Genomic DNA, 27,752 nt, shown 5'->3' on the forward strand with positions numbered 1-27,752 from the left:
AGATAACAACCAGGGGCTTATCACGTCACAGGAATTCTTTTTTGGTCACCCAACCCTCCCCCTTTCTCTGGTAGAAAAAAAGAGAGAGAGAGAGAGAGAGAGAGAGAGAGAGAGAGAGAAAGTTAGAAGTTCTGCCCAAGAGAGGGGGGAGAATGGGGAATATCAGCGTTTTTCAGAAGCACATTAGCTCTGGCATGGGCTAAAATAACCTATGGTCTTCATGGGTTTAAATATAAGTTTTGATTAAGTGAAAGCTGAGCATGATATAAATGGGAGCAAATGAAACTGTTATCTAAAGGTTTTTAAGTCTTCACCCTATGAGAACTCTTTTAGACTGAAATCTTTTAATGTAATGCTTTTTAAATAAATGCTTAAAACAGGGACTTTATTTGTATAAGCCTCCATCTTCCTCTGACATTTTAAACTGGACATTACCCTGTTGTGAGAAAGTTGTGGGAAAATGGCAGAGGAAATTTGGAAATACCTGGAAAATGTCTAAATGCTGTTAAAATGATGATGGGTCTTGATATTGGTTGAAGGGTTTATAACTGAGTGATATTGGTTGAAGGGTTTATAAAGCTGGAAAACAGGCAGAGGGAAAATGGAATGAGGTTTGTGGGAGTAAAGATGTTAATATTGAGGGTTGGAGGCAATCCTGGACTGTGTAGATTTCTGGGAGAATGAAATAAATTGTACATTCTTGCTGATACCTGACTGTTCTTTGGTGCTGATTGGAAGAGATTTATTGAGTTAATTACATGCTTATGTATTTTTACTAAAGGGGGTAACTCTGAAAAGGATAGATGGGTTATTGTATGTAGATAAGAAAGTTTGAGAAGAAGTCAAGGAAGGCCAGGGAGAGAAAAGGAAAATGGTTAGAATTGTATGATATTGAAGAGAGGATTGGGCTTGTTACCGGGTATATAGGAGCTTGGGCTCATAACATTTGGATAGAAAAAGCCTCGTAATTTTATTTTATAATGTTCCAATATTGATCATTGTATAAAAGAAATACAGGTAATGTATAGACTGGTGTAGAATCTCAGAGCTAAGCTAATATTAATTTGTCAGATCCATATATTTTTCAAACCACCTGCCTGGAAACCAAAATTCCAGGAGGGCGTTTTTCTCACTCTCTCTTACACAATCTTGTTTCAAGAAACTGTTTGCTTTCAGATGGAAATACCTAATGAACAGGTATCAAGATTTACAACAGGTAGACCGTGTTGTCCCAAGGATTTGTTGATTTTCAATTTATTTTTGAGCAGATGTTTAGAGAAACAGGACCCATGGAAAAAGGTTTTGTCTACAAAATATGTGATTCCAGCATTCAAGCAACTGTAAGTTTGTTTAAAAAATTGTGAAACAAAAGAGATTTTGCGATTTTAAAGGAAAGGCCAGACTGCTTTATGTTAAGTGTGTTACAGAAACACAAGAAAACCTTGTGAGGAATCCAGAAGAAATCAAAACCTTAAAAAAACCGAAACAAGAGATTTATAACAAGCACCAACCCGGGGCCCGCCAGATTTTCTTATTGTTTGTCTATAAACATCAAAGCAAAGCTGCAGGACTCTGGACTCACCCATGGAAAGGTAAGGCGCAACCTATTGCTTGCTTTTCCAAGCAGATGGATGCACTAGACCTGCTGTTCCTCGTGGTGCAAGAGGTCAGGCTGGTGTGATGGGATTGCCTGGACCAGCTGGCAAACATTATGTTCACAGAGGCTGTGGTTTCCCTGGCTCAGATGTCATTGCTGGCCTCAAGGATCCCCCTGGTGAACATGGATCTCTTGGCCCTGCTGGATCCAAAGGATCTCCCGGTGAAGCTGGATGCCCAGGTGAACCTGGTCTCCCTGGAGCCAAGGATCTGGCTGGTAATCCTGGCAACCCTGGTCTGATGGTAAGACTGGACCTGCTAGTCAAGATAAACCTCATGGCTAGAGGATGGCCTCAAGATTCAAGGGCCATTGCAGTTACTTTGATGGAGAAGGCTCAGAAGTATCTTGGAACAGCCCCTCCATGTCTACTGTCCATATGGCAGTGATTAATCAATTCGAGACTGTTGGTGTATGAAAGTATCTTGCTGTAACAACTGGCTAAACCCAGCCACACTGTTTTCCTTGGAGACAGAACTGACCCCTGATTAAGATGATTGATGTGAACACCAAGGTCAGGCTGGATCTAAAGAAATGGAGAGTGGATCACAGACTATGATGTTGTCACAAGCAATGACATTCTGGAAGTCAGCCCTATCCCACCTGCATAATCAGCTGAGACCGCAGAGGTTTAGGCTCTCATATAAGCCTTAAACCTGAGAAAAAGGTAAGAAGAAAAATATTTATATAGACTCAAAGTATGGACATGGGTTAATAAGTTCAAATGAAAACTTATAGCAAAAGGGGTCCCTCACATCAAATGAGGCTGAATTAATGTATCAAGATTTTGTTAAAAGTTATTCCAGGCTATGGAACACCTTGAAGAAGTGGCCATGATCTGAGTAAGGGCCAACACCAGGCACCAGACCGAAAAAGGCCAAAAGAAACCAGAATGCAAGGCAACAAAATGATTTTTAAGTGCCTTAAATTAGGCATAAAGTGTACCTCACTAATTATAAAGAAAGATTAATAAAACAGGAGGAGAGAGAAAATGGATGGTGTTTGGATCTAGACACTGGCTGGTAAAAATTATACCTATAAGGTATGTGTTTGTTTTGTTTTATTCTGCTCTGAGTTCTTCAAGTCTATACATAAAAAGAAACAGTAATTTAGGATCTGGTTAGATATATTATATTGGAACAGAGGTGAGATAATAGATAAATAGTATAAAATGTTTTAGGTGTTAATAAATCTGCTGAAAGACCAACTCTGTTAAAAATGTAAACTTTAATAATTTCTTGACTTGTTTTGTCAATAGCTTCATTTCCCAGAAAGCAGAGTGGGCCGAACTATTCCTCAGTCATCTCTTGTGAGGGGATGTTTGGATTGAAGCTAAATGTTTGGATTGAAGTTAAATGTGGCAAAAACATTCTAACAAGGGAGTTGGACTGGATGATCCAGGAGGCCCCATCTAATTATGTGATTTTATGGTTTTATTGTTTTGTGATTTTATGATTCTATGTTAATAACTCAAAGGGAAAATGGGTAATATTTCCCTTAGAGAAAATAATACGAGCTTTCCATAGCTCTTGTCAGCTTAGGTGTGTGAGCATGAAAAACAATTGGAAATTACTAGGGGATTTTTCAAGAATTCTTTAAAGATCTAGGACACAGTTAATTATAAATTGACTTTTGCTCTATGACTTTCCAGTTTATTTCTTAACCAGGTAACCAAGTATGGATGAAGTCCTGAGAAACAAGATTACTAAAACTGATGATGAAGTGGAAATTCCTTTCCAAATATTGTTGACTGGTGATAATGAGTGTCAAAATAGATTCCAGAGACAATGGGTCCATTTTACTGTATGTGAGCTGCTGCAATATCTTTTGAGGCTGAAGAACAAATTGCTGCCTAATAAAAACTTTAACGCACGTGCAAGTGCAAACTTGGGATGGCAGGAATTATAAACAACAGAAACCACCCATCTCCAGAACTACCTTTCAGTCGAGTAACACAGAACTCATGAGAAGTCATCAAGGGGATGACCCAGAGACTCATTATGTTATCTTTGCAGGAGCTTTTAAAAATTGTTTATTATTTCTTTATGGGCTATAATTGATTTAGGAGGGTACCTTCTGTTCTTTCTATTTTGGGAAAATGTAGAAAGACTACAAGAGAGACCCAGCTATTTATGCTTATTGGGGAAGGGTTGTTTTTCTTTCTTTAAACACTAATCTTCACCAGAAGTGGAAGGTAAGATTTTATGTTTACAGGAACATACACAATGAAAGCAAACAAATTAGAAATTTGTTTTACCCTGAGTGGTACTTTTTGGGATATCTGATACTATTTTCCATAAGATTACAAGCGAATCAACCAGATCATTTTGTATATAACACTATCAGTGTACCTCCCCCTTTAGTGAATAATAGAACACTATATTCTAGATTCCAGGGAAATTTCCATATTTTCTGTTTACAACCCAGACATCAAGCCCCAAAAGGTATTGGCTTGAGAAATGCAAAACTCATCAATGGGGAACACTGATTAACAGAACTATAATTACCTGGATGCCCCTGTTTCTAACTTGAATGGAGGTGGATGAATATGTAAAGAATTAACACGGGAATTGACATACATACATAATGATAAATATATGGGAGATGCAAAAGGTTGGGTAAAACATACAAAGAGATATGTATATAAAAGCAATTATTTTGTACTTTCTTGGGATACACCTCTCTGGTGGGACAGATGATCTGGGGCCAAGGGACCAATTTATCAAAATCGCTTAGCTTTAAATTATTTGCTTGCTGCAAATAATGTGTGTGGTGGTGGTATGTGTAGAATAATCTCCAGACAAACAGAGGCCAAAATATTAGCCCTGTAAGAATACAAACCACTCTCTAACACAGATTCAACTGAAGGAGAAACCATGATAGAAGGAAAAAATGTTAATGTGTTCCACAAAGAAGAGTTAAAAAAAAATAAAAGGGGGGAATTGATATAGATTATATAGATTTGTGGAACACAATTGAGAACACAAATACAGATTTGTGGAACACACTTTAGACACAGTCTGTCTATGGTTTATTTTTAGGTCAGGCAGAATGTATCTTGAGTTCATTGTGGCACTATGTGTATAGTTATTTCTTTGTCTCTCAAAACCTTGAGTTTGTCAAAAGCAGATAGCTCCTGAATGTAGCATCCCTCCATATAAAGGAATGTATTATTTGAAACAAAGAGCGAGAAAATTGTAATAAGATATATAGCCATCCGTGATAGGTCAGATTGTACACCCTTCGTCGTCGACCTGATTGGTCAAAGGGACAGTGAGGGACTGAGCGTCAGGATACCTCATGATGACGTATCAAGGTCTTAAAAATGAGCTGCACTGATGCAGACTTCAGAGAATGCACCAATTAGCTTTCTCTCCATGCTTGCAAACATGTATCCTAAATAAATCCTCTTGCTGCTTAGCTGTCTTTGTTGTGGTCTTGTAAATTTTACACTGTATGATCCATAACATTCTTCTGATGGGCCTCTGCTCCAGGTGTTTGTCCAGCCCCCTCTCACACAGGGGACTAGGTGCATAGGTGCCACCACTACCTGTGGCAGGGAATGACACCTGCTAATTCTTCTTGGGGAGTGATTTGTCATCCCTTCTCTAAAGAAGCAGGAAAACTGCGTTTCCTGAGACTGCTGCAAATCCTGCTTTAGAGGCTGCCCCAAAACTACGGATCCCAGGATCCTCTAGGTCAGGGTGCCCACCCCAGCTGTGGAAATGCCTGGGGATTTGGGCAGGGCAGAAAGCCATAAAGCCCACTCTCCAGTGCCGCCATTTTCTCCAGGGGAAGTGATCTTGGGCATCCTGGAGATCAGTTACAATTCCGGGAGATCTCCAGACCACACCTGGAGTTGGCAAGCAAACCCCCTCATGCCCGTCTGTCGCTTTATATATGCACACACAGAGGTTGTAAGGCGTTGATTTATTTTGCAAGGGGAGGGAGAATCAAGGGAACTTTCCCTCCCTTTCCCCCGATGAACTGGGTGTTCTTTTGGACGCGCTTCCTCGGGAGTAAATCCCACTGAACAGAATGGAAAGAGGAACAGCGCTTGAAGTGCGCATGCGCAAGGGCGGCCGGTTGCGATTTTTTTCCCGCCAAAAATTCAGAGCCGGCTTGGGCGAAGGCGGGGAAGGAGCAGGGCGGGGCCTGCTGCTCTGATTTCCGGGAAAGAAGGCGGGGCCCTGCGAAGCTGAGAGAACCAACCGTTGCCTCAACCTCGTCGCCTTGGCAATAACTCCCGCCTCCACCGGTCTTCCAATGGCACTTCCTTTCGTCGGTTGTTTTTTTTAAAAACAACAATCCGGTGCGCAAGCGCAGTACGTGAAGCGAGCGCAAGGAGCCGGTTGGTGCTTGCCCCAGATCAAGGTACGCACGCGCGCGCATGCGCGCGGAGGGTTGTGGGTCCCGTGAGCAGCAGGTCAAGAGGAGGAGGATCAACACGTGTACCAAAGGTCGTGTGGACGCATCCAAGGGAAAGGAGAGACGGGAAGGGGCGGGCGCTCTCTGGCTGGCCCTTTGGGGGCCGAGGGAGGTAGGCTTGCCAACCTCCAGGTGGGCCCTGGAAATCCTACGGAATTGCCATTTTTCTCCAGGCTGCAGAAATCCGTTCCTCGGGAGAAAGGGGCCGCTGTGGAGGAGAGACCCTGTGCTCAAGCCCTGCTCCCAGCTCCGTGGGGAAGTGATGCGACAGACTCCAGCCCCCAGAGTGCAGGGTTTTCCCCAGGAGAGGGGATCTGTGCAGTCTGGAGTCTAGATGTTTTTCTGGGAGATTTCCAGGCCCTGCCTGGAGGTTGGCAGCCCCACAGCCTCACCTGCCATTCCAGGTGGTTGTAAGGATCAAATGGAGGCAGGCAGAACTGTATCTCTCTCCCCTGAAGGGTGGGCAGAACAAAAATAGGGTACATTTATTTATGTATTTATTTTATTACTTGAATTTATTCCCCACCACTCTCGGCAAAGCCAGCTCATGGTGGGTTACAAGGCAAAAAGATAAAAATACAAATTCCCCTAAAAAACGGCTAAAACACAGCAATTACCAAAAATAACAGAAACTAACAACAGCTTGGTGGCAAACCAGCCCCCCACCTACCCCTGCTGGGGACTAGGGGAGAACTGCTGACCACCACTGTTAAACTGTGGTGGGATACCTTCCTTTGGGGGCCCCACGGATCTTTCTCACTGTCCCGGCCTCAACCATAGACCTGGCGGAAGAGCTCCGTCTTACAGGCCCTGCAAGTGCCCCTTAGGGTCCCTAACTCCTGGAGGTGTTGGGTACTGCCTGTGGAGGGGGGGATTTGAGGAAGAATGTTGCTTAAGGCCTGGGATCACCTTGGCATTTCCCGTCTGAAGCTGATGTTTTCTCCAAGGGAACTCTGTTCTGGGAGACCTGCTAGAATTCTGGGAGAGCCACAGACTCCACCTGGCGGGCTGGCAACCCTAGATCCCAAAATCCCTTCTGTTGGGGAGGGGTTATGTCTCTCCCTAGGTGGGTGTGAGTCTAAATCCATTTGCACGGCAGCTGTAGGCAGAAGTAGCAGGCTGCATGGATCAGCAGGCTGCCTGGGCCGTTTCACATGGACCCATCCTGTCCCTATGAAGGTCAATCAAGATGTGTAGCTGCAGTAGTCTGTCTATAGCAGGGGTAGTCAAACTGCGGCCCTCCAGATGTCCATGGACTACAATTCCTGGGAATTGTAGTCCATGGACATCTGGAGGGCCGCAGTTTGACTACCCCTGGTCTATAGCATTGGTAGATTCAAATGAGTAGCTGTGTTGGTCTGAAGTAGCACAATAAAATCAGAGTCCAGTAGCGCCATTAAGACCAACAAAGATTTATTCAAGGTGTGAGCTTTCGAGTGTCTGACAAAGACTCGAAAGCTCACGCCTTGAATAAATCTTTGCTGGTCTTAAAGGTGCCACTGGACCCTGATTTTATTGTAGCATTGGTAGAGAAGAGGTAAGAGGCCAGAGACACCTTCAAGACTCCCAGCATTTGTGACGCAGGAGGAGCTTCTGTGAGTCGCTGCTCACGTCCTCAGGTACCCTGGATTCTTGCTCTTTTCTAAGACCCCCCATTAGACAGGTGAGGCAGAGAGGTAGCCAGAGTCAAGGCCTGTTGCTGTTTAGAGATAAACAAGATTTTTTGGGGGGGGGGTGAGCTTTCAAGAGTCAAAACCAGGGGTAGTCACTGTGGCCCTCCAGATGTCCATGGACAACAATTCCCAGGAGCCTGGGAATTGTAGTCCACGGACATCTGGAGGGCCGCAGTTTGACAACCCCTGGTCAAAACTCTCTTATCAAATATGGAGGTTTGTCAGGTATGGCTGCCATGTCACCCTGGGGCTCAGACACTGAATGGGAATTTAGGTGCCCGTGCCCGCCTCTTCGTCGCGACCCTGGAATTTTTTAGCCATTCCCATCCCACGTTCTGACCAGGGCTGGCCTTCCTGAGGTCTGACACAATCCGGCTAGCCTGGCCTACCCAAGTGTTGTTGTTAGGTGCGAAGTCGTGTCCGACCCATCGCGACCCCCTGGACAATGATCCTCCAGGCCTTCCTGTCCTCTACCATTCCCCGGAGTCCATTTAAGTTTGCAGGCCTACCCAAGTAAGAACTCATTTTTTTAGCATCTATAACCAAACAACCCAGGAGGCGAATGGTTGTAACTTCCATTGTTTTGCATGCTGCATTGCTTTCCTTGCAGTGAGTCCTACTGAATAATGTGTGACTTGCTGCTGAGTAGACCCCTCGAGGAATGCTTAAAAGTACGGTTGCAACTCTTACTGAGAAAGGAAGCATCGGGATGAAGCTTGATGTTTGATCTAGCGATAGAAGATTGAAAGGGGGCGGGAGTTTCTGAACATAAAAGGAATTATATCATCCTCCCCTCCCGTTTTGTTCTCTTCCCAGACCATGCAGGGGGAACAAAGCCCGGCCGCTACGCTCATCGACCGGACCATCAAGATGAGAAAGGAAAGCGAAGCTAAGAAAGTGGTCTTGGCGTGGGGTCTCCTCAACCTGTCAGTGGCTGGCATGATTTACACGGAAATGTAAGACTACCAAATTCTCCCCCCCCCCGGGTGTGAGCCTTCAATGAAGCTGGGGAAGTGCAGAGGATAAATGGGTGATTTGGAAAGGGTCCCGTTCAAAACTCATCTGCACCCAGGTGCTCTTTGGACCCCAACCCCCCTCTGCACTCCTGATCTGCAACACAGATGGTAGGAATTCTGACCTGCCTTAACGGAGCATTGTGCAAGCTATTGCATGCACTGGCTTCTTTCGAACACGTGTGCTATTAAAGGTAAAGGTATCCCCTGTGCAAGCACTGGGTCATGTCTGACCCTTGAGGTGACGCCCTCCAGCGTTTTCATGGCAGACTCAATACGGGGTGGTTTGCCAGTGCCTTCCCCAGTCATTACCATTTACCCCCCAGCAAGCAAGCTGGGTCCTCATTTTACCGACGGAAGGATGGAAGGCTGAGTCAACCTTGAGCCGGCTGCTGGGATTGAACTCCCAGCGTCATGGGCAAAGCTTTCAGATGGCTGCCTTACCACTCTGCACCACAAGAGGCTATTAATTATTATGAATAAAGGGGCTAAGCGTTCGCTTAGAGCAGGGATTCCCAACTAGGCTTCCCTGGAAGCTCCCCAGGGGCTCCCCGGCCTTTCCCCCATATTCTATCTTAATGGACTTCTCCCATTGACCTGGGGATGTTTTTGTCACATGGTTACTGTGCCTGGGAAAGGGGGCAGAGCTTGGATGCCTACATCTGCCTCATTGCCTCCTTTCTCCGTCACCTCCTCCCTCTGTAGGTGTTGAAGGGAGACTCGTGGCCCTGTTTCATGTTTTTTTAAAGTTTGAAAAACTTTTTAGGGGATCTTTGACTGTCGAAAGGTTGAAAAAGCCTGGCTTAGAAGGTTGCGGTTAGGAGAGGAGGGAGCCGAATGGGAGGTGGATTGTGCAGGGGAGGTGTGAGGAGAGGACTTGGACACCACAAATATAGGAGACCGGGATTCAAAATCTGCTCTGCTGCAGTGCAAAGTTCATCTTGGGGAAATCGGTTATATCTCAAGAGAACCTAAGACACAGGGCAGTGTGGAGTGCAGAAGAACTGTAAAACGCTGAGAAAAGGTTTTCCATTTGCTTAGCATTGTCCCAGATTATGGTGAGGCTGCAGATGTCTTTGGCTTCCTCCTTTCTTTCTTTCTAGGTCTGGGAAGCTGATCAGTTCGTATTATAACGTTTCGTGCTGGTTGCTGTGGTATATTGGTAAGTGCTACAGATACCAACAAGCTGGCGATATTGAAGCTCCATCTCAACAAATGGAAGTTGACGGAATGGGTTGGGGAGAGAGGGTGACCTTGGCCGCAGTACGAATGGTCACGTGGTGGCTGGCGAGGGTGAACGCTGAGTCTGGGTGGCCATCACTGCTGCCATTTGTACTGTCATGCTCCCTGGGGCGGGACGTCTATGGACGTTTCCATCCCAGGCAGCGCACCAGTGGACGTTCCCACATCAAAAAAGGAAGCAGAAGAAGATGTTGACAAAGAACAAGGTGGATGGATGGAATGAAGGACATAAGGGCTTACAAAAACGTGAAAGACATTACTGCAGGCTCTTGAGCGGCTTGGCACGTCATCCTCTTTGCATATCTAAGCTCTGCCCACAGAAGAATGGCCTAGCCTGGGCTATCCCGGTGAGGGCATGTTGATCTCTAGATTGTTTGATATCTCAGCCTGTCTTTTACTGGCCTGTCTTGTACGGCCAGTAGAATCTCAGAGTTGCCGTGCATGTAATTTGCCTGGGGTATGGAATCATGACGAGGTTTTCTATTCTTGCCCATTGCTCCAGAGCTGGCCTTGGCATCGCTGTTCAGCCTCAACGCCTTGTTCGATTTCTGGCAGTACTTCAAGTACACGGTGGCCCCAACCAGCCTGGTCGTAAGTCCCGGGCAGCAGTCCCTGCTCGGGCTGAGGAACGCAGGTAAGCACGCTTCGACGGCATGCCTAATGCATCCAGTTGTTTGGGGCAGCCGCGTATATCCTGATTAAGGGATGGCAACGAGGTGGGAGCACCCGTGACTCTGCGGATACTTTCCAGGGCACGGTGTTGGCGGCAGAGAGCCAAAGGGAAGGGCCCCACAAGGAATTAGCTTCGGATGTCTTAATGTACGCCAGCCTTTCTCAACTTTTTGACCATTGAGAAACCGCTGAAATACTTTTCAGGCGTCGAGAAACCCTATAAGTGGCACAATTGTGCAGAATGTGGTTGGGAAGCAGAACTGTGGACACGCCCCTCCCCTCCCCACCCCCTCCAGGCCCCTCATTGGCCATTTGGGGAGGGGGGAGGCAGGTTGACTTGACCATATATGATCTTATCACCCGATAAACGTTCAATACATTTTTAAAAACATAAAAAGTTGATCATGTCCTGCCCGTATGGGAAACCCTCCCAGGGCCATCAAGAAACTCCAGGCTTTCACAAAACCCTGGTGCCGGAATGTCTGCCTCAAATGCTCAGCGGCAGCCAAGGGGAGTCAGTGCTTTACATGTAACAGATGTCTGTAGGCTGCCAGAACTCACGCTCGGTATCCGAGGAAGTGAGCCATGAGCCTCCAAAGCAGGGGTAGTCAAACTGCGGCCCTCCAGATGTCCATGGACTACAATTCCCAGGAGCCCCTGCCAGCGAATGCTGGCAGGGGCTCCTGGGAATTGTAGTCCATGGACATCTGGAGGGCCGCAGTTTGACTACCCCTGCTCCAAAGCCTCCTCCTAACCACCATTTTTGTTAGTCTTCAAGGTGCTTCTGGATTCTTGCTCTTGTTCTGCTCACTTGGCCACCATCTTGATCCCTCTCCGAGGGAGGGACTGCATTCAGCCGTACAGAATGGAAACCCATCAGCCTTCTGGTGTAAGGAGCGATGGACTCAGGTTCATTACCTGAAGGAGTCCCTGAGTAGCTTACAAACACCTGTCCCTGCTTCGCCCCACAGCAGACACCCTGCAAGACAGGTGGGGCCAGGAGAGCTCTGAAAGAATGGCTCTGCGAGAACAGCCCTAAGAGAACTGGGGCTGGCCCAAGATCACCTGGGGGGGGGAGAGTGGAGAATCAAGCCCAGATGAGAGACTGTTGATCTTTAACCACTGCACTGTGCTGACTCCCAAAAACTTGCACCCTGCTACCAACTCAGTTATTCTTGAATGGGCTCCTGGATGCTGGTTCTTTTCTGTGTCTACCAAGACCGCCTAACGCAGCTACCTGGCTTGGTCTATCTCCCGTTGAAAGGATTTGTAGATTGTGTGAGCAGGCATGGTGTAGAGGTTAAGAAGAAGGGGCCTCTAATCTGGAGAACCAGGTTTGATTCCCCTCTCCTCCCTCCACAGGCAGGCAGCTGGGAGACCTTGGGCCAGTCACAGTTCTCTCAGAGCTTCCTCAGCCCCACCTACCTCACAGGGTGTCTGTTGAGGACAGATAGATTGTAAGCCGCTTTGAGACTCCTTCGGGTAGTGAAAAGCAGGGTATAAAGCCCAACTCTTCTTTGGAGACCCTGGATAGGCAGCCTAAGATGACGGTCTCCTTGGTAGCCTGGTGCAGTCAAAGAAGGCTTCATATGTTTCGAAGCAACCAACTGGCATGGAAGTCACTGGGCATGTCAGGGCTTTTGCCTCCCAGCCAACATCTGCCGATGTCCCCTGCTGGACGAATCCCCCCAGGTCTTTTCAGCTGCCGTGTGCCCGTGCTTTCATTTCAGAGGTCCAAGCGACTCCGCCGCACGACCTGGCGCCGAAGAAGACACCCCCTTCCACGGCCTCGTCTCCCATCCAGGGCCAGAGTGTACTGAGCTACAGCCCCTCCCGCTCCCCCGGCACCAGCCCCAAGTTCCCCGCCAGCTGCCTGTCCAGCTACAGCCCCCAGCTCCAGGGCCTGTCCGGCGGGGGCACCTCCTTCGGCCCCTCCGTGTCCTACTCGCCGGGCAGCGGCTACAGTAAGGTAAGGCGTTTTCCTCGGCTTGCGGTTTCTTAGAAGAAGAGGAAGAATTGGTTTTGTGTACCCACTTTTTACCATAGAGTTGGAAGGGACCTCTGGCGTCATCTATTCCAACCCCTTGCAGAATTTTGGAAACTCATAACTACCTCCCCACCCAGGGGTTGTCAACCTGTGGTCCTCCAGATGTCCATGGACTACAATTCCCATGAGCTGCCAGCGTTTGCTGGTAGGGGCTCATGGGAATTGTAGTCCGTGAACATCTGGAGGACCACAGGTTGGCTACCCCTGTGCCCACCCGTAGTGACCCCAATTCCGTGTCCAGATGATGCCTCTCCCAAAGGACCCTGGAGGTCCCTTTCAGCTGTACGATTCTATGAAAACCAGAATCCCTGGCCAATCTGTTTCTTCCTGTGGCCATCACTACAGCCTCCGGTAGCAGATTCCACATTGTAATCGCTTTCTGTGTAAAGTAGTGCTTCCTTTCGTCCCTTCTGAAACTACTGCCCGTCATCTTCAAGACCTAGTCTTTTGAGAGAGGGAGAAAAATGTCTCCTTGTCCGCTCTCTCCACCCCATGCATCATTTTTAAACCCCCCATCACATTCCCTCCCCCCAGTCGTCTCTTTTCTGTCAGAATGCAAGAAAACCCAGCGTTTTGCAGCTGCTATTCTTTCTGTCCTTCCCAAGGGGCCGCCTTTCAGCCCGTCTCCAGGTTCGTCTCCGTATCCCACCAGCATTGGCCCGATGGATACCAGCGCCATAAGGTCTCGCTACCGCGCCTCCCCGACTGTGTACAACTCACCGACGGGCAAGGAAGACTACATGACGGACCTCAAGTCGCTCGAGAGCTTCCTTCGAAGTGAGGAAGAGAAACAGCACAGAGTTCAACTGGGTAAGCAGCCGCACTCTGCATAACACTGCCTGCTCAGTGGTAGACATGCAGAAGGTCACAGGTGCAATCCCCGGCAGCTCCAGTCAAAACAACCGGGAAGTAGGTGATATAAATCTGCTCCATCTTCTCCAGGACAGCCCTTCAAATACTTGAAGATGGTTCTCAGATCCCCTCTCAGTCGTCTCCTCTCCAGGCTAAACAGACCAAGCTCCCCCAACCTTTCCTCCTACGTCTTGGTCTCCAAACCCCTCACCAGCTTTGTTGCCCTCCTCTGGACACGCTCCAGTTTGTCTACATCTCTCTTCAACTGGGGTGCCCTAAACTGAACACAGGACTCCAAGGGAGGCCGAACCAGAGCAGAGTAAAGCGGTACCATCACCTCCCGTGATCTGGACACGATACTCCGTTTGATACAGCCCAAAATCCCATTTCCCTTTTTAGCCATTGAGTCACCCTGCTGGCTCATGTTCCGTGTCTGGTCTGCTAAGACCCCCAAATCCTTTTCACACGTCCTACTGCCAAGGCAAATCTCCCCCATCCTATAGTGATGCGATTGATTTTCCTACAGTGATCCTAGGCCACAGCTCCTCTCCCTCATCACATAAAATGATTTTGCCACTTTGAGTACAATTCCTCTCGTAAGAGAAGACTGAAGAGAAGTAGGAATTGAGCAGTTCAGCCTTCTCTTCATCACTTGTTACAATGTCACTTTCTGGTCCCTGCCATGTCCCTCTTCTTTTTCTTACTTTGAATATAGCTAAAGAACCCTTTTCTGTTGTTTTAGCATTTCTTGCTAGCCTAAGCCCATACTGAGCTTTAGTTTTTCTAACACTACCCCTCCTTGCATTGCTAGCATCTATGGCTATATTGTTGGCCTCACGTACATAGTAGAATTTTGTTTTGGCTTGGGCGTTGCAGGCAGCTCGGATTCCAGTTCCCCCTCCAGCAGCCCCACCTTCTGGAGCTACAGCCGGTCCATGGCAGACTATGCCCAGATGCTGCGGAAGTTCCAGTACCAGCCTGCCTGCCGCTCCCAGGCGCCCTCGGCCCACAAAGACGAAGCCGACCTCAGTTCCAAGCAGGCCGCTGAAGAGGTGAGCGGAACGCCAAGCAGGGAGAGACGCTGCTTTTGGGGGGGCTGTCCTTTATGAGCCAACACAGCTTAGTGGTGCAGTCTTGGGTGAGCAGAGGAGGAAGGTGGGGGCTTACTCTGGAGTAAGTATGAAGGCTGCGCCTTCCTTCCTCCCTCCCTCCCTCCCTCCCTCTAGTCCAGCCTTCTGCACAATGCAGGAAATGCACAGCTACCACCACCATTTGCCCAATGACCTCTGCTGTACGCCCAGCCGAAGGTCAGAAACCTCCAGCACTCCAAGGCCAATTTGGCTTGGAGGCAAATTCCCTCCTGACTTCAAAGTATTGGTCAGCATTACCCAAAACATATAAGAAAGAAGAAGAAAAGGAGCTGGCTTTCTCTACCCCACTTTTTACCACTCGAGGTACTCCCGAAGTGACTTAGATTCGTCTTCCTCTCCCTCCAAGAGACTTAACCTGTGAAGTAGATGGGGCTGAGAGAGCCAGTTTGGTGTAGTGGTTAGGAGTGCGGACTTCTAATCTGGCATGCCGGGTTCGATTCTGTGCTCCCCCACATGCATCCAGCTGGGTGACCTTGGGCTCGCCACGGCACTGATAAAATTGTTCTGACCGAGCAGTGATATCAGGGCTCTCTCAGCCTCACCCACCCCACAGGGTGTCTGTTGTGGGGAGAGGAATGTGAAGGCGACTGTAAGCCGCTTTGAGCCTCCTTCGGGTAGGGAAAAGTGGCATATAAGAACCAACTCTTCTTCTTCTTCTTCTTCTTTGAGAGAACTGCTATGTGAGAACTGTGACTAGCCCAGGGTCCCCCAGCTGGCTGCGTGTGGAGGAGGAGTGGGGAACCAAACCTGGCTCTCCAGATTAGAGGCTGCAGCTCTTAACCACAACTTGAAGCTGGCTGCCAAGGGCTATGAGAGCAAATGATGGCTCCCCCCTCCGTGCCCCCCCTTCCCTCCCACCCTGTGCCTAATTTAAAAGTCAAACCAGGCTGATTGACGAGCCCTGAGCGAGAGGAAGCAGCCTTGACTTAAACCAGTCCCAGGACTCTCTGTCCTGCTAAACCGCAGTTCTAGTAAATGGGGGGGGGGGGGTTGGAGATTTGTAAAAGAAAAAGAAGAGTTGGTTCTTATGTGCCGCTTTTCCCTACCCGAAGGAGGCTCAAAGCGGCTTACAGTCGCCTTCCCTTCCTCTCCCCGCAAGAGACACCCTGTGAGGTGGGTGAGGCTGAGAGAACGCTGATATCACTGCTCAGTCAGAACAGTTTTATCAGTGCCGTGGCGAGCCCAAGGTCACCCAGCTGGTTGCATGTGGGGGAGTGCAGAATTGAACCTGGCATGCCAGATTAGAAGTCCACACTCCTCACCACTACACCAAACTGGAGGTAGGATGGAGGATGCGCCATGCGTCCACCAACCACTGCATTCATCTGCATTGCAGCATTCTGTCCTTTTCCATTTTCTCCTCACAGCAGCCCTGTTAGGTCAGGCTGAGAGCATGGGACTGGCCCAAGTTTCCATGGGAGTCACACCTGGGTCTGCCCGACACTAACCAGCAACTGTCCCTCTAACAAGCCACCTGGGATCCACACATTGTGAAGGTGGCCTGGCGGGATGTGACCTCCCCCCCCTCCCTGACTCCCGCTTTGACCCCTCTTGTTTTTCACACAGGTTTGGGCAAGAATGTCCATGAGCCGGCAGCTGCTGGATCACATGGACTCCTGGACGGCCAAGTTCCGAAACGTGAGTTCTTTCCCTTTCCCTTCGTCCCCGGCCTGCAGGGATGGACCAGGAGGCCCAATTGGGTCTTGGAAAGAGCCCTGTTTCTGGGCTGCGGGGTGGGTCGGAAAGGAGGGAGAGCGGGATCTTGGCAGCGTATCTAGGACCATCGATTCTAATGGTCAACGGAGGATCCCAAGAAGCAACAGTCTCTGTGTTTTGTGGAAAGACACATGGTGCATACTAATGTGGAAGGATGCATTATCAGCCATAAATGTATTGATTAGAAATAAGTGTGGGGAGCTACTGAGGAAAGTGGTGCCCCCCCACCCCGGGCAGCCCACCCCCCTTCCCCAAAAAGGCCTGTCATGGCGTCTCCAAGTCTTGGTGGGCGTTTGGAGGCCAGGGAATTCCCTTCTTCCCCCAGTCCCACCAACCTCTCCCAGTGGCGGTCTCACCGGGTTCGTAGGGGTCCAGTCCGGCCTCTGCTTCTGGTCCACGGGCTAATCAGTGTCCCGATTGGCCTGTGGACCGGAAACAGAGACTGGATCCGCCCAGGAGGCCACTGCTCAAATATTATAAGAGCAGCTAAGATTTATTGTATTTATATACCGCCCTCCCCTGAGGCTCAGGGTGGCTTACATAAAATTTAGCAGAACAGGGAACAGTGCAGATAACTCCATAGTTATAAACAGTAATAACAATACAGTGGTGACCAATAGAACAGTAGGATCATGGTGAGAACATCAATTCAACTACAGTGCTGGGATAGTAATTTCGAGTCCAGGTCTGCCCACTCTGACTTCTTGTGGTTTTCCTTCTCCTTTTCTCCACCCCCGACCACTCCTGCCTGGCCACAGTGGATCAATGAGACCATTTTAGTGCCTCTCGTTCAGGAAATTGAGGGCGTGAGCACTCAGCTGAGGAGAATGGGCTGTCCAGAGCTGCAAATCGGAGGTAGGTCTCTTGTTCTGGGTTGAGTTTGCGCATTAAGTGCTGTCAACTGGCTTTCGAGTTATGGCGACCTTCTGGATCAGCAGCATCCTCCGAAATGTCCTCTTGTGAACAGCCTTGCTCAGGTCTGGCAGTGGCTTCCTAGATGGAGCCCTCTATCTCTTGTTGGACCTCTTTTCCTGTTGCCTCCAACTTTTCCTAGCATTATTGTCTTTGCCGATGAACTAATATCCTCCAAAGGTCCTGTGATCATTAACGGCCTTGCTCTGGTCTTGTAAAGAGGGGTTCATGGCTTCCTTAATGGAGCCCCTCCATCTCCTGTCCATCCATATTTTTTTTCTATTCATTCATTCAATTTTTCTGCCGCCTTCAGCTTTCCCTGGTATTATTGGCTTTCCCAGTGACCCTTGCCTTCTCATGAGGTGGCCAGAGCACAACTGTTGAGTCATTTTAGCTTTGAGGGAACATTCAGGCTTCCTTTGATCGAGACCCTGCTCAATTCCAGGTTTGGTACTCAGAGTTCAACCAGTGGTGTTTTGAGATGATTTTAGAAGAAGAGTCCAGGGAACTGATCTCTTATTCCTACCCGGTGGGGATATATTCCGGAGTGCCAAGTTCTTCGTGGCCGTCTCACCTTGATAGAATGCTCCATCTCCTCCCCTGCAGCCCACCTTCTCTTTATGATTGGCCAATGGCTTCTGATCCCATGGTGCCTTGGGCCCAGTTCCCTTGAGGATTCTGTTGAATCCTGCTGGTACTAAAAAGATGCTTTGCATTTGGAGTTTACTGGTGATTTCCTGTATGGTTTTCAAGCAGTAAAGCATCATTATGGTTGGCTGATTTGGGTCTCTGTCCTTTGGAGTCTGTTCGAAGAGATCCAGGGTGATGCAGTGTGGATTAAATTTATGTAATGAATAGCCAAAGGCTTTCTTAGCCAGAGTCAACTGTTTATGGAGAGCCAGTAAAAAGGAAGTGCTTTTTGTGTGTCTGGGTGTTCATTAGAAAGTCTATTAGGAAGTGTGTTTTTTTCTTGTGTCTGAGTGTTCACTAGAAAGTTCATTGGGAAGTGCTTTTCCTGTGTCTTTCTCACTTCAATGCTAGAGTTTTGAAACCCCAGGGAATGGAGGCACCTTTAGTAGGTTTTCTTCTCATTTTTTTTCCTTTAATGCCCATGGGAAGGGGTTCTTTCCTTCTCCCTGCAGACGCCAGCATCAGCAGTCTGAAGCAAGCGGCCCTGGTGAAGGCCCCGCTCATCCCCACCCTGAACACCATCGTGCAGTACCTGGACCTGACGCCAAACCAGGAGTACCTGGTTGAAAGGATCAAAGGTTAAAGGATTTTTTCCTCCGGCAAAGGCCCCTGCGGGGCCACATTGACTTCTACTGCATGGAGCTCTGCTCATGGGGCTCATTTGGCCCCTGCTCATGGGGGAAAGCTTCAAACAGCGGAGCACAGACAGATCGTGTTTGAAAGTTGCTGGCATATTTGTCTCTGCTGTTGACAGCTTGCCAGAGAATAGTCCCTGTCCCTGAAATGAGATAATGTGCTCTCACATCCAGGGAGAGAATCTGGACCACTGAACTCCTTGAGAAATCCTTCAGTCATTTAGCCCCAGATCTATCAGATTATCATCTCAAACTGTCTTTCTGAATTTCCCTTTAAGCCCAAGACACACACGCACATAACCCCAAATCTCACCCAATACTTTTAGTGAGCTCCATGGAGAGGAGATCTGATTCCCTCGCCCTCTCGGGATTTTGATAGAGGAGAACGGCCAATCTTACCTTCTGCTAGCTCTTCCTGACTCAGACGTGGGCTGGCCGCCTAGATAAACGGGTCAGTTGTTGGCCAACGGTGAGGTCACCGAACAGCTGCCTCGAAGAGGACATCTGATAAGGAGTCATCGTCCTTTTTCGAGCCAGAGCAGAAGACCCAGCGTGGCGAAAGACCCAACATGTGAAAAGGCAATCATTTTCCATAAGCGTTTTCATCAGTGCCAAAAATAAAAGGAAATCTTTGTGCGGTTTGATTGACCCACAGAGGAGCCTGAGCTGAGCTCACGATGATGCCCAAGTTCACCCAGGCCTCAAAAAATGGGTGATGCCGTCCAAATCCCTCCCCATTGATCAGATTTTTATCCTGCCTTCCAAGAAGGTATGCTTCGTATAGGAAAGGGGCCTCTGCTTCTTGGTAGGGCCTCTAGAACAGAACAGTCCAGGAGCACCTTAAAGACTAACCAGATTTGTGCCAGAATATGAGCTCTCTCAGTTCTTCAGATATGTACACTCCTTCCTGGCCACATTTTGTTAGTCCTTTAAGGCAGGGGTAGTCAACCTGTGGTCCTCCAGATGTCCATGGACTACAATTCCCATGAGCCCCTGCCAGCAAACGCTGGCAGGGGCTCATGGGAATTGTAGTCCATGGACATCTGGAGGACCACAGGTTGACTACCCCTGCTTTAAGGTGCTGCCGGACTGATCTTTCATGCTGTTGCAGACAGGCTAACACAGCCCCCCCCATTTCGTAGAGCCTCTGCTTGGCCTGCAGAAGGTCCCCGGTTCAATCCCCGGCCTCTCCAGTTTAAAGGACCAGGAGGAAGGCGATTATTATTATTTTATTATTATTTAATTTCTTACCCGCCACTCCCAGCATGCTGGCTCGTGGCGGGTTGCAGCATAAAGCCCCCAATAAAATCTCATTAACCTCCCCCCCCCCATTAAAAATACAAAACAATAAGAACAACCTGGCAGGGGAAAAAAAAACCCTGAAAAAATAATAGAGCCTCTGCTTGGCCTGCAGAAGGTCCCCGGTTCAATCTGGCTCCTTTATGTTTTGCTCGTGGGTCTTTCCTCCGGGCGAAGCACCGTCGACAGGGCGCCCTGTTGGAGAGAACGGCTCCCTTCTGGCCACAAAACTAATAGGCTGTCCTGTTCTGGCGACCCCTCAGAGCTGTCCCAAGGCGGCTGCATGAGCTCCTTCACGTGGAACCGAGGCGGAGACTTCAAGGCGCGCAAATGGGACACCGACTTGCCCACCGATTCCGCGGTAAGTTCTGCGTTTTGGCGTGTTTTTTCCTGGAGGCCTCGGGGCAGGCAAAGAAGTTTGTGGCACTCAGAAGCTGTGGTCGCCCCGATCCCTTTGAGCCTGAATTAGGCTCTGTTCTCTCTGGTGGGGCTGATGCAGCTGCTCTGCTGACATCTGAATTGATTGTCAAGTTGGCTGTTCCAGCCTTCTTGTTTGTTTAAGTTGTTCTTTTGCTGAATTACTTGGAAGAAGCTTAATTCCAAGTGATGCAAATGTGTTTTGGGTATTTGCAAACATTATGAAGAGTCGTCTTAAAAAGTCATCCTTTTTATCTATCCATCTATCCCCCCATCTCTCCCTCCCTCCCTCTCCCCCCCACTTCCGAGGCTGGCTCGTGGCGGGTTACATGTCTCATAGAAACCCCGTTAGACCCCCATTATTAAAAAACATAAAGACCCCAAATGGCGGAAGAATCCCCACCCATCCCCCACTAACCAGAGGAGCAAGGAAGGAGGTCAGAAATCGATACACTGCTCATATACGGGGGGAGGGGGGGGCGCCTAAGCCAGCCTAGGGTCCCCAACATGGGGGCCCTGGGCACGGAGGGGAGGGCTTTTGCTCAGCAGGGCTTCTGATTGGCCACTGGAGATCTGATTGGCAGATTTTTTTTAAGGTGGCTTTGACAGGCCGAACAAGCACCGTCCCCTTGTGGCTGAAGTCATGCTGTGACAGCTGTTTTGCGGCTGGCTCTTTCCCCTGGAGTAGCCATTTTGTGGCAGCACCCACAATTCCCAAGGTGACCACAGGCAAACCCTGAGCCAAACCCAAGAAGACGACACGTGATGATGAAAGAGAGTCAGTCTTATAATTCTGGCTCTTTCCAAATGGCTATTTTTTGCTAAGGGGGGGGGGAAGGTGGACAGGTCGAGTCCTTGCACCAAACCATTCCAAGGGCAGGGATGGCATCTTCAGAACCAGGCGGGGCTAGGGAAATTGGGGCTCTCGTTCCAGGGTGGCGTCCCTCCCCCCAAAACCTGCCAGTTACGGTATTCAGCATTCTCATCTGAGTCAACAATCAAAACCCATCCCCGGATTCAAGAAGGGAACTCGGAGGCAGGCAGAATTGTCCCAGATCCTTAATTTTTATATAAATATATCTGCTCCCTCCCAAGAGGTCCATCTCAACAGAGATAGCAGTCCATGGAGTGAAGGGGAGACTACCTCTCCGGATTTCCCTCCCCAGTGCAGGCCTCGATTGGCCCATATCCATTCCGCAAACAACTGCGTTGATGAGATTTCTGTTCCGGAAGGCATGTGGGTTTGGGGGCAGGTGTTATTTAGGGCAGCTGTCTCTCCGGCTTCTCCAACTAACGCTCAGCTGCCTCGTCGGTCTGTTCCTTCAGATAGTCATGCACGTCTTCTGCACTTACCTGGACTCTCGGCTGCCCCCACATCCCAAATACCCCGATGGGAAGACTTTCACCTCCCAGCATTTCATTCAAACACCCGACAAGCCAGGTAATGATGTTTTTGTTAGCAAGGGGCAGTGTTTTCCCCCTGTTCAAGGGCTCCGGGGCACGCTGTGGTTTGAACTAGTGTATAAGAACAGAAGTCATGTTGGATCATGCCCATGACCCCTCCAGTCCAATAATCTGTGGCCAAAGCCCAGGGGTCACCAAGAGGTCCACCAGCAGGGGCAGAACTCCAGAAGCCCTCCCACTGTGGCTCCCCAGGCACCAAGAAGAGAGAGCGTCATTGCCACAGACATGAGAACATCAGAGAAGCCACGTTGGATCAGGCCAGTGGCCCCTCCAGTCCAGCATTCTATCACGCAGTGGCCAAAGCCCTGGGGCTACCCAGAGGTCCACCAGTGGGGCTAGAATCTCCCCAAGCACCAAGAAGAGATAGCTTCACTGCCCCAGACTTAAGAACAGAAGAGAAGCCATGCTGGATCAAGTCAACGGCTACTCAAGTCTTAACACTCTGTGTCACACTGGCCCATACCCAGGTGTCCTCAGGAGGTCTACTGGTGGGGCCAGAACTCCAGAAGCCCCTGTGGCCCCCCAAGCATCAAGGACATAGAGCATCACCGCCCCAGACAGAGCATTCTATCTCTACCTTGTGCCTAATAGCCATCGATGGACCTCTGGAGCAGTGAGCCAAGCATCACCCTACCCTTAGAATCCTAGAGTTGGAAGGGACCTCCTGGGCCATCTAGTCCAACCCCCTGCACTGTGCAGGACACTCACAACCCTCTCGCTCATCCACTGTCACCTGCCACCCCCTTGAGCCTTCACAGAATCAGCCTCTCCATCAGATGGCTCTCCAGCCTCTGCTTAAAAATCTCCAAAGATGGAGAACCCACCACCTCCCGAGGAAGCCTGTTCCACTGAGAAACCGCCCTAACTGTCAGGAACTTCTTCCGGAGGTTTAGATGGAATTTCTTTTGAATTAGAATCCTAGAATCCTAGAGTTGGAAGGGACCTCCTGGGTCATCCAGTCCAACCCCCTGCACTGTGCAGGACACTCACAAACCTATTATTCTGATTCTAACTTGGACCTTTGTCGTTTTCAGATGTTTCCAATGAGAACTTGTTTTGCATCTATCAGAGCAGCATCAATCCGCCCCACTACGAACTCATTTACCAAAGACACGTCTACAGCCTGCCCAAGGTAGGAATGCGGTACAGATCTCTCCCGGCCGCCCCCTCCCTCACATGCTTGAACATTTCTTTCTTTTATTAGTTTGGTGTGTACACCGCCCCTCTCAGAGCAGCAAAGAGCAAAAAATGTATAACGTTTGAACAATGAAATAAAGGCAACTGATAATTAATTTTAAAGTTACGAGTTTTGCCTGCAGCCGATCTTCGAGAACACAATTAAACAACCCTGAACCAGGCTGGAGGGGTCAGGAAGGGGGAGGGACAGGACAAGAGGAGGGTGGTCCAGTAAATGCGGTCAGCCTCAACCAAAGGCCTGGCGGAAGATCTCCGTCTTGCAGGCCCTGCGGGATTTGCACCAGGGGGAGGATCTACCCACAATCTCCCCATGCAGGCTTCCCTCCCCCTTCCCTTTTTCCAACCACGCTGCCTAGCGTTGCAACACAGCTTGGTGCTTCTCTTCCTCCCCCCTCTCCCGCCACTCCACAGCTTCCCTTTTAAATCAAAGCAAGTGAGTTTTGCGTTTTTGCTGTAGTCAAGGCCAAGGTTTGGTGTAGTGGTTAGGAGTGCGGACTTCTAATCTGGCATGCCGGGTTCGATTCTGCGCTCCCCCACATGCAGCCAGCTGGGTGACCTTGGGCTAGTCACAGCACTGATAAAACTGTTCTGACCGAGCAGTGATATCAGGGCTCTCTCAGCCTCACCCACCCCACAGGGTGTCTGTTGTGGGGAGAGGAAAGGGAAGGCGACTGTAAGCCCCATTGAGCCTTCTTCGGGTAGGAAAAAGCGGCATATAAGAACCAACTCTTCTTCTTCTTCTTCCGTAATCTCAGGGCTCTCTCAGCCTCCCCTCCCTCACAGGGTGTCTGTTGTGGGGAGAGGAAGGAAAGGCGATTGGAAGCCGCTTTGAGCTTCCTCCGGGTAGAGAAAAGCGGCATAGAAGAACCAACTCTTCTCCTTCTCCTCCCCTGTGGGGAAGCGACCTTTATAACCTCAGTTCCTTAATGCAGATTTACTTTTGAGTCCTTCTCTGAGGCTTTTTTCCTAATTGTCGGGGAGCTCACCCACGATCTGCTGCAAAGCTTGGAATCTCCACTCAGATCTGCACATCCACACACACTGAATTGTGCGCTTCCGATCCACTTTTGATGCTCTAGGCAGCTGGGTTTTTACTGGCAAACGGCAAACCCCACCAGCACACAGGGATGCAGGACTCTAGGTGTTGCCTGGGGATCCCCTGGAGTTATGACTCCTCTCTGCTGCATCCGACCCAAAGCCCATTGAGTCCAGTATTCTGTCTTCACAGCCGTCTCCTAGCTGCTTGTAGGAAGGAGAGGGGAAAGCCGCCAGCTGGGGAGAAGGGTTGGGGTGGGGCACATGAAACCAAATGAAACCCACATCTCCTGGGGCGCAGAAGCAGGAGTAGCCGGGAAGAGAGGAGTTTGGTGCGGTAGAGTTTGTCCATCTGTATTCCTGCCATGAGGCTCCTGGTCTCACAGAATCTCATGTCTCCTCTCCACACCCAGGGCAGGAACAACATGTTCCATACCTTGCTGATGTTCCTGTACGTCATCAAGACGAAAGAGTCCGGGATGCTCGGGTAGGTGCGAAGCGATGCGTTGCTGGATCCGGTCCACGTCAGCAGCTGTCTGCTTGGGGTGCGAGGAGGAACCGGGGCGGGACGATCGTGGCATCTCCCTGCATCCAGGCGATGTCTGGTCCCTAGCTCCTCCTTGGGCAGGTCGTCTCTGCTTCCTGGTTCTTGGTTTTGGCACTGCCACGTGGGGGCTAAGTGCCGTCAGCTTGGCCTTGTGGTTAAGAGCGGCAGCTTCTCATCTGGCAAGTCGGGTGTGATTCCCCGCTCCTCCACATGCAGCCAGCTGGGGGACCTTGGGCCAGGCCAAGCCCCAAATGGAGGGTTGGTTTGTAAAAAGGTAGATTTCTAAGGAGGTTTTACAGTCTTAACTGGGTGGAACATTTCTGGATCCAGAACACCTGGCCACAGCGATCCAGGTGACGGTCACCTCTAGGTTGGATTTCTGCAACTTGCTCTAGTGCAGGGGTAGTCAACCTGTGTTCCTCCAGATGTCCATGGACTACAATTCCCATGAACCCCTGCCAGCAAATGCCAGCAGGGGCTCATGGGAATTGTAGTCCATGGACATCTGGAGGACCACAGGTTGACTACCCCTGCTCTAATGGGCCTACCCGTATCCCTGACCCAGAAGTTACAGCAGCCAGGGTTCTCACGAGAACACCTTGGAGGGCTCACATCCGGCCTACACTCCGACAGCTACACTGGCTACCAGTTGAATACCGGATCTGGCTTAAGGTTCTGGTAATCACCTTCAAGGCCATACGCGGTCTGGGCCCTGACTACTTGAGGGACTGCCTCCTATGCTCCCAAAGAGCACCACGCACTACAGGTACCAGCAAGCTGGCAGTTCCTGGCCCCACGGAGGCTCGTCTGGCCTCAACCAGGGCCAGGTTTTTCTCCATCCTGGCCCCCACCTGGTGGAATGAGCTCCTAGAAGAGATCAGGGCCCTGCCGGAACTAAAACAGTTCTGCCTGCAAAATGGAGCTCTTCCGCCAGGCTTTCGGTCAGGCCAATGAAGCAGTCCCACCTATCAGAGCCCCAGTCACATCTCAAAGATAGCTGTGATATCTGAAACATCAGGTAGCGAATCTGTGAAATCAGAGTACCAGAGCTAGTTGAATAGGATATCGAATGCTGAATGCTTTGGTTATGGACTCTACCACTACAGGTTTTACGTGCTCTCAGTTGGTTGTATGTTCAGAAGCGTTATACGTTTCCAACTAGTATATGCTCAAAAATTATGACGCTCTTTGTGCCATACCGCAAGTTGTCATGTAAACCACCCTGAGCCACAGGGGAAGGTGGTATATAAATAAATTAAATTGTAGAAGGAAGGAAGGGGAGACAAAGAGAAGGATGGAGGGAGGGAGGAAGAAAGAGAAGTAGGAAGGAAAGAAGGGGACAAGGAAGGGACAGAGGGATGAGGGGTGAGAAGGAGGGAGGGAGGGAGGAAGGAAGAAAGAAAGGAATAAAAATAACGTTCGTTCCACTCTTTGCAGACGTGTTAACCTGGGCTTATCTGGCATGAACGTTCTGTGGATCTTTGGTGACTAAGGTACCTGTCAGCTGGCAGGAGAGAAATCTTGGCAAGCACCAACTGCCTGATGGAGAAGAAGACTTGGCAGCCCTTAAAACGCGGCTCGGATGTTGCAAGAGATTCCCCCAACAGCGTTTGGACTCCCGTGAAATATTTTTAGCAACCCAGAGACGCTGTTTCCACACACTCCTCCTGGCTGACGCTCAGGGGCCCTCAGACTTTGAGAAGACGAGCTTCCCTTTTGGAGTCTCGCTTCCGACGGGCAGAACTTCCTCTTCCAGCTGGCAGAGCAAAATCTGAATTTATTTGACACTTTGCCACAGCCCAGATCCTCCCTGCTGCCCGGTGCTCCATCTCAGAAGAGGCACTGCTGGGCACCAAAATTCCCTTCGAAGCAGACACATCAGCAGTAACGTTTTAAAGTGACCTGTTCACTGGAGAAGACACAGGTTATGTTTTTAAGCAAAAGTTATACATTTTAGCATCCTTTTTTTGCCTTTAGAAAGTGGTTTCTCTTCTGGCTTGGTCTCTGGAGATTTCAAAGTCATATTTCTGTTTTCAAATTCTGCGCTCTTTGGGACTTCAGGACAGGAACAGCGACTGGGTCCCATCTCTGCATCTTCGGGTGCTGCGCATCACCCTGCTTGGAGGGTGTGACCCGATCCCTTCCCCTTCTGGCAAACCTGGCAGGGAGAGCTATGAGGACTGGACTTGATATCTAGAACTGCGCATCATGCTGTTACTTCAGCAGGGCTGCCTCAAAGAGTCCTGCTCCCAGTCAGCCGGTTTCTTTTTTCCGTTCCGGTAAAATCGTGAGAGAAGCCAAAGTCACGGGGGGAGAAGGGCGATTTCTCAGCAAACTCCAGCCTTTCTTTCTTTCACCCGAGCAGGAGATCCCTCCAAGAACTCCCCATTGAGGCAACGGGCTCTGCTCCCATTCATACCAAGGGTACCCCAAGACGGCCTTCCCCCCCACGGTTGCAAGCCCTTTGAGTTACTGCCGGGCATTAATTTTGTTGGGGACGCCTTGCTGTGTCAAGATCACGAGTACCTCCTTGGTGTTTCCGTCGATGGGGTCACTCACTCTTTCTAAGGCAGGGGTAGTCAAACTGCGGCCCTCCAGATGTCCATGGACTACAATTCCCAGAAGCCCCAGAAGGGGCTTCTGGGAATTGTAGTCCATGGACATCTGGAGGGCCGCAGTTTGACTACCCCTGTTCTAAGGTGTTGGCGACCCCTCGCTACCAAATACGCTCCAATAGGCCAAAGAGCATTTATTTTTTAAAGGGCAGCTTCCCTAACCCCGGGAATCCAGAGACAAGTTATCCGCCTGCAGTTCTGTTGTTGGTGGGTCTCAGTGAGTTTCGGCACAGTTTGCTGAGCCCAGAAACATTTCTTAACCTCTTTTTGGCACCGTTCCTCCCCCCAAGGCCCGGATCCAGTTCTTGGACGTCCTTGCCTAAAGTTTCCCCCCACTGTTCAGGCCGTGATCCAACCTGCAGTTTTTTCCCAACCCCATTTTTGGCTTGACACTCTTGTCTTTGGACTGTATTTTATAGGAACAAGGAGGGTGGAAGGGACGGGGGGGGGGGGTTAGGTAGCTGCAAGTCATATCTGGGAGCCCAGTGACAGA

At 49.5% G+C, this 27,752-nt stretch overlaps 1 protein-coding gene across 5 annotated transcripts; it reads left to right on the plus strand.

Moving 5' to 3' along the window:
- The first annotated feature begins 5,960 nt into the window (after positions 1-5,960).
- Positions 5,961-27,256, plus strand: TMEM209 (transmembrane protein 209). Of its 5 annotated transcripts, none has more exons than XM_077340393.1 (15): positions 5,961-6,028; positions 8,572-8,711; positions 9,872-9,930; positions 10,513-10,644; positions 12,413-12,651; positions 13,335-13,539; positions 14,458-14,633; positions 16,299-16,370; positions 17,207-17,303; positions 18,503-18,628; positions 20,248-20,345; positions 21,728-21,842; positions 22,900-22,997; positions 24,511-24,584; positions 26,082-27,256. In XM_077340393.1, exons 2-15 carry the CDS (start codon positions 8,575-8,577, stop codon positions 26,134-26,136), a joined length of 1,683 nt encoding a protein of 560 aa, XP_077196508.1. In that variant the 5' UTR covers positions 5,961-6,028; positions 8,572-8,574; the 3' UTR covers positions 26,137-27,256. The 5 variants fall into 5 exon arrangements, with proteins under 5 accessions (XP_077196508.1, XP_077196505.1, XP_077196507.1 ...); XM_077340390.1 differs by having other exon boundaries at positions 5,984-6,114; XM_077340392.1 differs by lacking the exon at positions 5,961-6,028 and adding an exon at positions 6,064-6,194.
- The last annotated feature ends 496 nt before the right edge of the window (positions 27,257-27,752 follow it).

Source organism: Paroedura picta, chromosome 5 (genome assembly GCF_049243985.1).
Source record: "Paroedura picta isolate Pp20150507F chromosome 5, Ppicta_v3.0, whole genome shotgun sequence".
NCBI classification, from domain to species: domain Eukaryota; kingdom Metazoa; phylum Chordata; class Lepidosauria; order Squamata; family Gekkonidae; genus Paroedura; species Paroedura picta.